We start from the raw sequence: 9,343 nt of genomic DNA on the forward strand, positions 1-9,343 counted from the left end.
TCTTATACCAGTGCTGAAATGTCATGTCTTAGGAATTAGAACAAACTGATATGAACAGGGAATGGTCATGCTGAAATGAAGTCTGGTATGGAAGCTGTCTATTTGTCTGTCTGTCTATCTATCCATCTATCTGTCTGTCTATCTATCTGTGTGTATATCTAGATGTATTTTATGTGTAGAGAGATTTGTTTCTGTTGTCGCTTGTTCTAAAATGGAAGATGTGTGTGCTGCATTGTATGATTGTTTGAGGATTTTTCTGAAATGCTGTGAATTATAAACTTGTTTTGGAGGTTCGGTTTTTAACCATAATGACCAAGTGATATTAAATTGTTGTGGAATGAGATTCTTGTCTGTTTATGCTTTTTTCTTTTCAAACGTGTGTGTGTGTTTGTGTGTGTGTGTGTGTGTTCTGATCCATTGAACATGTTGTTTCATTGTTTTAAATGCAGTTCTTCCAATTTACTGTAAACAAGTAGAAATGACGAAGAGTAAGCGAAGATAACAGTGTTTTAAACTCAATCAAGACAGATATGATTATTTGAAACTGGAATATTCAATGAATTTAAAAATATATAGCTGTGTGATAGTTTTTCACTTAAGTCATGAATTGTCTGAAATTTAAGCAAGCAAAGAAGTACACAAAATGGAAGCAAATTTATGCAGACTAAAAAGAATGTTATGAGTTTAAATAAGACTAATGAATATTTTTATAAACTATGTTCATATCCACTTTATTCTCACTCTGTCTCTTTCAGTCTGTCTGTTTGTCTGTCTGGCTGTCTTTCTGACTGTCTCTTTTTTTTCTGTGTGTATCTCCCTCTCTCTCACTCATTATGACTGTTGGAAATAAGAAAGTACATTTCTTGCAGTAAGGTCACAGTAGGAAGAAGTCGAGTCTGTTGAGATGGTTTTGCTTCCCTGAGTCACAAAACTGGGTCACCATGAGCATCAAACATTGACATAATTATGTACAGTCATATTTCCATTTGATTCACACAAAATCTTCATGAAACATTTTATCATTTTACTTCTTTTGGCTGAAATTCGTACATCTCTGTACACCAACACCAGTTTTAATCCTTGACTGCTGATGATCAGTATGCTTGACAGAGATCAAATGGAGCTTACATGTTACAGGTCAGGATGTGTCACCATTCTTTACTTTGGCTTCATCCTCTAGGGATTATGGGTACAACAGCCAAGTGGCTAAAGAGGTGGACTTTCCATCTGAGGGTACCAGGTTCAAATCCCATTCATGGAGCCTGGCAGAATGGTTAAGACGCTCAGCTGCCAATACAGAGAGTCCGTGAGGGTGTGGGTTCGAATCCCGCTCTCGCCCTTTCTCCTAAGTTTGACTGGAAAATCAAACTGAGCGTCTAGTCTTTCGGATGAGACGATAAACCGAGGTCCCGTGTGCAGCACGCACTTGGCGCACTGAAAAAGAACCCATGGCAACGAGAGTGTTGTCCTCTGGCGAAATTACGTAAAATGAAATCCACTTTCATAGGTACACAAATATGTAAGCATGCACTCAAGGCCTGACTAAGCGCATTGGGTTATGCTGCTGGTCAGGCATCTGCTCAACAGATGTGGTGTAGCGTGTATGGATTTGTCCGAACGCAGTGACGCCTCCTTGAGAAAGTGAAACTGAAACTGAAACTCATGGAGCCTGGCTGGTTAAAGGTAGAGATTTTTCTGTTCTCCCAGGTCAACAGATGTGCAGACCTGGTAGTGCCTGAACCCCCATTGTATGTATATGCATGCAGAAGATCAAATGCCCATGTTAAAGATCCTGTATTCAATGCCAGCATCAGGTGGGTTATGGAAACAAGACCATACCCAGCATGCACCACCCTAAAAGTATTACTGTCTACATGGCATGGGTAAAAACAGTCATATATTAAAAAAGAAAGAAAAAAAAGGTAAAAGCCCACTTGTCTATGCAAAGTGAATGTGGGAGTCGCAGCCCATGAAAAAATGAGATTGTTAAGGGATTACATACTTTTTGTACAGCAAAACTAGTTGTGCCATTGATAAGCACACGAACACACACACACACACACACACACACACACATAACTGCTTTTTCAGACTGATGCCACACTGATCTCATCTCACCAGGACTCAGCAGTCAAGGAGTTTAGTCTTGCTAACATAAATTGCTGTCAGTTTAGGACACCACCCTCTGTAGTGCCTGTATCTCTCAGGACTAGTGGCTGTATATTTAAGAATCAAGATTTGTGAGCAAAAAGAGTAACAGCAGTGAGAAGTTGCAGAACATGGTTCAAAAACAAAATCTGTGAATTTCTTATCATCTTTGTAATAGTTGTGACCACTGGTGGACAACACTTACAGTCTTCATATATACATTGTAAATATTTTATTGAATTAATCAATTCAGTTACCTAAAAACAGTAACAGACAACTATATAGCAGACAAACATAAAACAACAAAAACTAACGATAGAATACACACAAAAATACAATCCAGAAAAGAGAGATATTGAAATCGTATTTTATGTAGAAGGCCTGTGCTGAGAACTGGTCAATACTAAACTTGAATTTGTGACAGAAAACTTGGGAAACCAATGCTAAAATGCAAAAACAAAAAAACAAAAAAAACACAGTAATTCTAAAATACGTGTTACTGCACACAGATATATGTAAAACAAAAACAAAAAAAAAAAAAACTGGCGATAAAAGCAAATGGTCGATTTTGTTTATCCAAAATCTTGTACGAGATGCTTAAAGCATTTTGGATGCCTTTGAAACTGTGGTGTGGTTCTGTTGTTGACGATCTTATCTTTGTTTGGTTTTTCTTTAGAATTGTCATGCACAAGAAGTTCCACGTACCGTTTGTGGATAGACCAATCTTGGTTTCCTGACAGCACCGAACAATAAAATCAAAAGGTGACCATGTGAGTTATTTAAACTATGTCAGTTCAAAAAGAAAAAAAATCTGTACCTCTTCCGACATAATTGTTCTATGAGAAATGTTTACTGCCCCGTTTTCTCCCAACTTGAAAGGGAAAACATACAAGTTCACAAACAAAAAGGTGCGTGGACTTGGTCGAATCATGGTCCGAAGTAAGCTTGCCTGGCCAAGATCTAGATCCATTGCGTTGGTTTAGTTCTCACAGTAATGTACAACTACTGGTTTTATTTCATTTTACTGCGGTGTGTGAAATGCAACCGTACTACAAAAAGAAAACTTGCGCCAGACTCGAAAGTTGTACGCACAAGTTATTGAATAAACTGACATCAACAAACAAGCAGACGAACTATTTGTTCTACAGTCATACATGTACATGCTGTGTTCATGGTTATAATTTATTTATTATTGACAGATTCCCCCACACACAGACAAATGTCAGCAGATATCACTTTTTAACTGAACAATTCCTTTTACACACACACGACACACACACACACACACACGTACACAGTCACATACAGTCACACATACACACAACACACACATGTGTACACACACGTACATGCATACACATACAAAGTGTGCGTGCACACACACACACACACACACACATTATAACCACATGCATGTGCATAGCAATTAGCATACATACATTGCATGTGCTTTCTTTCATCTTTTTTTTTTTTTAAACATAGTATACACATTAACACACACTGTTGAGTTGATTATGTGACAGTCCAAAAATCATACAATGCTGTAAATACTAAGTCCAGCGAGGCTTCATTGTAATTTGTAAAGGCACCAGCCAGTAACATTTAATTACAATCATGATAACAGTTCTGTGTGTGTGTTTGATCAAGAGTGAATTGATACAAGCGCAAAATATGAGATTATATATTGTTCAGACAAAAAACATTGTTTTTTTGTTTTTTCTATTTAAAAAAAGTGCAATTCTAATTCAGAATTGTTTCTTAAATCTGTTAATGATTCTCGCTTTAAGTCAAATTAGATAGAAGATAATAGTATTAATAAGGTAGATGGAGAGAGAATAATACTATCCATGGTAATCATTCATTCCCCCTTCCAACCCCCCACCCCCATCCCCCAACCCCTTCCCCATTCAGACTGATGACATGATGGTGAGACCTTGAGCTGAGAACAACTCGGGCAGATGGAGACCCCACAGTTCTACATTTCTGTGACTGAAGGCGTGTACAGCAGCTGGCGTGCCATTGGTGTGTTGGAGGACCTCCAAGCAGATGGAGACATCGCCCAGTTTCTTGTGACCTTGTAGGTTGTGTGTCTGTCTGGCAATGTATGATGACTCATGAGTCATATGTTCTCTGTATCCCACATTGTAAGAAGAAATGACGGGCGTAATAACTGAGTGGTCAAAGCATTGGATTTTCAAACTGAAGATTCCCAGGTTCGAATCTTGGTAATGGCGCCAGGTGGGTAAAGGGTGGAGATTTTTCTAATCTCCCAGGTCAACGTATGTGCAGACCTGCTTAGTGCCTGAATCCCCTTTGTGTGTTTACACAAGCAGATGATCAAATATGCACGTTAAAGATCCTGTTATCTATGTCAGCGTTCGGTGGGTTATGGAAACAAGAACAAACCCAGCATGCACACCCTGAAAACAGAGTATGGCTGCTTACATGGCGGGGTAAAAACAGTCATCCATGTAAAAGCCCCCTCGTGTACATACGCGTGAACATGGGAGTTGCAGCCCATGAGCGGAGAAGAAGAAGAGTAAGAAGAAAAAACTTGGACAGCAGTGCGTGTGGGTGTGTGATCATGTGTTAACTGGGGCTTGTGGTTGATTGGATTTTTTGGCAGAGTACTCTGAGGTGTGGGGGGTGGGGGATTCCTGCAGATTTCTATGGACCTTGTTTCTCAAGACGGGTTACAGTGTTGAGCTTTCAAGGTGATGATCCTGGGTTTGATTCAGCTATCAGCACCTGATGAGTTGAAATAAAAGGCATGATAATGTTGAACATTGTTTGGGATTTTTGTGTTGTTTTTTTTTTTTATTATATAGATTCTATTTCTTGAGTCCACTTAAATGCAGGCCTGCCAGTTCCTTTACCCCTTTTGAGTGTACACATGTGCAGAAGATCTAACATACATGTTAAAGATCCCATAACCTATGCAGTCATTCAGTAGGCTAAGGAAACACATGCCCAGCATGCACATCCCAAAAAATGGAGCACAATTCCTAAGTTGTGTGGTAAAAAAAAAAATGTCATTGTCTTATCACTGTAATTTTGATATATTCTAAGATTTAAGAAGCACACTCATAGACACAGGTCAACATGGGAGGTGCAGTCCACAAATACAGAAGAGAAAGTTTTTTAGAGCAAGCTAAAGCCAGTGAATATTCAAACTATTCTCAGTAAGCTAATTGTATAGTTCTTAAAAATTCATTTGGTTGAAGGACAATAAAATCTACAGATATCCACAGATATGTGACCATCCTCACAATTACTAAATTAAAAAGTATGTGTGTCTGTGTACCAATGTATGTGACTTTGTATGTGGTGTGTGCAAAATTTTATTCAGTCAGGTAGATGCCTCATACAATTAAACATTGATCTGTACATAGATTTATGGTCTGCTTTCAGGTATTCCAGTCAGAAGCAGAAAGCTGGAGAGGAGACCAGTCTCAGGTGTGTGCACTGTCACTGCCCCCTCACCTTGTACTGCAGCACCTGTCAGTGCCCTTCTCACCTGGCCCTCCCCTCCCTCCCCCCTCCCCCCTCACTGTCCTCACCCCCACACCCCACCCTGCCTCCCCAGGTCTTGGACACTTCCGCTCCTCTGTCTGTGACCTCTGACCCTCACCACACCACACCTGTCCTGGGAGCAGAGGGGCCCGCCAGCCATGTCAAAGATGAAGTCGAATCCACCGGGATACCTCAGGACGAAGGAGAGTTTGATTTTGATGACTGCCCTGTTGACTTTGGCACAGTCCAGCCAGATTCTCCATCCAGTGCCTACGACAATGGTGAACCCAAGACTTCAGAAACTGCTCTCACCTTGATGCAGCACACACCAGTGGGAAAAAGAAAATGCCGAAAGGGCAACCTCTGTAGTGGAGAACCTGATGTATCTTCCAGTCGTGGGAAAAGAAAGAGACGTACAACTTCTGCTGTCAGCCTTGAAGCAAATATATCAAACTCAAAGAAGGGAAAAGTGGTGAAGAAAAACAAGAGTTTATCTGACAAATTTATGTCAAATTCTTCAGAGAAAGGTATTCAGCAGGTAAGAGAAGGTAACCACCTGACTTCCCAAGACAATGCAGGGTTACCTGGTGAAATAGAAAAAGATGTCAGCAATAAAGCTATGGAAAATCTGAATAAAAAACACAAAGAAGGGAAAATCTGTGAATCTCTAAATCCTGACAAAGGCTTTATTATTCCTGTGGATGAGAGGCATTCAGCCCAAATCCACATGTTTGATGAAAGTTTCTTCAAACGTCACAAGATAGCAGACGGATTTCCCACATACACCAAGCAGACATCAGCTTCAAAGAACAGTAAGCTGAAGGAGACTGTGCATGATGAAGATGCCAGGCAAAAGGTGGAAGCTTTAGAATCACACTCAGCTGTGGATGGTGTTGATAACAATGTGTCAGTGACAAGAAAAGGTAGCAGTTTAGAATCAGCAGAATTAGATGAGACCGAAAAACATTCCCTCAGAATTTTGGTCTCAGCCCAAAAGATCCCTCCATTGAAGGCAGCAGACGGCAGTTACACACGAAGCCTGTACACTCATTTTGAATGTCTTTACTGCAAAAAGGCATTCATTCAAAAGAGATCCTTTAACAAACACATCCAAAAACATGCTGAGGAAAATCTGTACAAATGTACTATGTGTGATAAAGGATTCGAGAGCCTCTACAATCTAAGAGAGCATGAGAAAAAACATAAATTAGAGTGTGAAATCTGTGGGAAGAAATGCACAGACAAGAACGACTATAATGATCACATGAAACTGCACACTGAAAACAACGGGGTCATGAAATGCCCAGGCTGTGCGTACCAGTCCACAGATTTCTACATGTACAGGAAACATAAGTATGAATGCGCGTACCTCAGACCAGCCTTGCAGTGCGAGATCTGCGGAGTGCACCTGAAAAGCGTCAAATCCCTGAAGCATCACATCGCCGCCATCCACAGAAACGAGAGACCTTACAAGTGCACCCTGTGTGACAAGTCCTTTGTCTTCAAGACAAAGCTCAACTGCCACATGAAATACAACCATGCAGAAGGTGGGAGACTTTTCCACTGTGACAAGTGCGGAAATCGTTTCATCGACCCCAAAGGCCTCAAGAGCCATCAGAAGTCGGTCCATTCCAACGAAAAGCCGTTCAAATGCACATACTGTCCGTCAGCATTCGCCCGAAAGTACACTCTGGGGGTCCACCTGAGACTGCACACAGGTGAAAAACCATTCAGGTGCACAGAGTGTCTACAGGCTTTTGTCCAGAAGCCTAGCCTCCTTCTGCATTTGAGGTCTCACCATGGTCAGGATTCCAAAGTGAATAAGAAGACAGTGGATCCTGACAACTGTTCTTGAAGCTCAGGACAATAATTAGAGGCAAATATGTCACATATCAAAAGACTGTGTGTTGTTTGGTAACTAAGTGTACCTTTATCCTCTTCCTCCTTGTTCTTCTTGATAGATGGTACCAAGTTAGTGTATGGCTAACTTCTTGTAACTTAATACAGTTGTGATCAAAAGGTGTGGTGTGTTGCTAACATATGGTAACTTGACAGATCTATTTTGTATGTTTGATGTGGAAAGATGAGTAAAACCAAACCAAACAAAACAAGGCACATGACAGTTATAATCTTTCAAAATGGTTATATGTAACTACACTTATCAATAGAAAAACAGCACTTTTTTTTCTTTTTTTTTTCCCGTTCCCTCATAATGCTTGTTTTACCAAAGTATGGGTTTGCAAGTTAAATGTGACTTTTTTTTTTTTAGGAATACTATAGGGTTCTTTCAGTTATAGTGTGATGTTCCCACATTCTAGAAACCCTGTTGTAATTTTTATTATTTTTTTCTTATCTGTCACTGTGTCAGTCTTTGTATTTTCATTAAATATAAAGCCTTGATTGTAGTTGTACACAAACATACTTTGCGTATTGGGAATTGAGAGACGGTGATGAGATGGGGGTAACATGCAGGAAAAAAGCAGCAGCGGCAGCAGCAACAGCAACAACCACACCAACACCGCCACAAACAACAAACAACAATAACAACAAGAAGTAGAAATGTGCTTGCTGTTTGCGTAAGATACCTGCTACCAGGAAGTTTGTTTTTTGGGTTTTTTTTTAATTGTTGGGGTTTTTTTTTCCAGAAGTTCTTAGGACCAGTTCTGCCCTTTGGACTTTAGTTCTTTCTTTCTTGACTTTACCTCCACCATGCTTGTTATACTTTATGATACATCATTTTGGGGCTCTGTTTCCTCACTGAATGTGTTCATGTATATATCTGAGTGGGTAACATTGCAATGTAGGATTGTGTTATTTTTGTTTCTTTTTTTTTTACATTTGTGGATTATGCAAGGTTATTATTGGTGTTATTGTTATGATCAGTATTGTTGTTTTGGCTATTATTGTCATCCTTGTTTTTGTTTAAAGGAAAAAAAATGAAACTTGTACTTACTTGTAGGGATTGGGAAGGGAACTTTTCTTTATTAAAAAAAATAACAACAGTTGAACGGTTTATGAAGGGAACTTAAGATTTGTGCTTTGTCATGTCTGATGCCTAAAATACTGTGATTTCATTTTCATACAAATCTTTTTATTTTTATATATATTAGATATCCTTATAGCTCTGTGTTATGTTAAACATAAAGTGCATTAATTTTCTATTTGGGTATGTCTGTGTTAATTGTGTGTGTGTGTGCCTGTGTGTGTGTGTGAGAGAGAGAGAGAGTTATATTTTTAATTATGTCTATATTTTTGTTTGGATTATATGCTGCATATATGATCATTTATTAAATCTTCAGGTCATATGATAAGTCTCTGTGTGGTCTCTCATTTCAAAAGTGTGTCTGTGGGTGTGGGTGGTTTGATACGTGTGTGTGTGTGTGTGTGTGTTTTAGTGAATGTGTGTCTGAGTTTCATGACATCTGGAATTCTTTCCAGATGATTTGCTTCAAACAACCTGAATGGTCACTGACATATCTCTGAGTGATAAACACAAGATACCTGAGCAGTCAATCCTCATAATTGTGGAATATGTAGCGCTTCATTGATCCAACAGTTTGAAATTACAGTGCGGTTCCTATATGTAAAATGTTTATCATCTTTCTTTTTGTCTCCTTTGCTCTCATATACACCTGTCCCAAAACTACTTTCTCTGAGATTTGTCAGTACAAGCACAGGCATT

General features: G+C 39.4%; 1 protein-coding gene across 2 annotated transcripts; it reads left to right on the plus strand.

Moving 5' to 3' along the window:
* Window positions 1-2,860: 2,860 nt before the first annotated feature.
* On the plus strand, window positions 2,861-8,937 carry LOC143274678 (uncharacterized). Of its 2 annotated transcripts, none has more exons than XM_076578558.1 (3): window positions 2,861-2,910; window positions 4,060-4,225; window positions 5,560-8,937. In XM_076578558.1, the coding sequence occupies exons 2-3, from the start codon at window positions 4,107-4,109 to the stop codon at window positions 7,514-7,516; spliced, it is 2,076 nt and encodes a 691-aa protein (XP_076434673.1). In that variant the 5' UTR covers window positions 2,861-2,910; window positions 4,060-4,106; the 3' UTR covers window positions 7,517-8,937. The 2 variants fall into 2 exon arrangements, with proteins under 2 accessions (XP_076434673.1, XP_076434672.1); XM_076578557.1 differs by having other exon boundaries at window positions 2,874-2,918.
* The last annotated feature ends 406 nt before the right edge of the window (window positions 8,938-9,343 follow it).

Source organism: Babylonia areolata, chromosome 29, assembly GCF_041734735.1.
Source record: "Babylonia areolata isolate BAREFJ2019XMU chromosome 29, ASM4173473v1, whole genome shotgun sequence".
Lineage (NCBI taxonomy): Eukaryota > Metazoa > Mollusca > Gastropoda > Neogastropoda > Buccinidae > Babylonia > Babylonia areolata.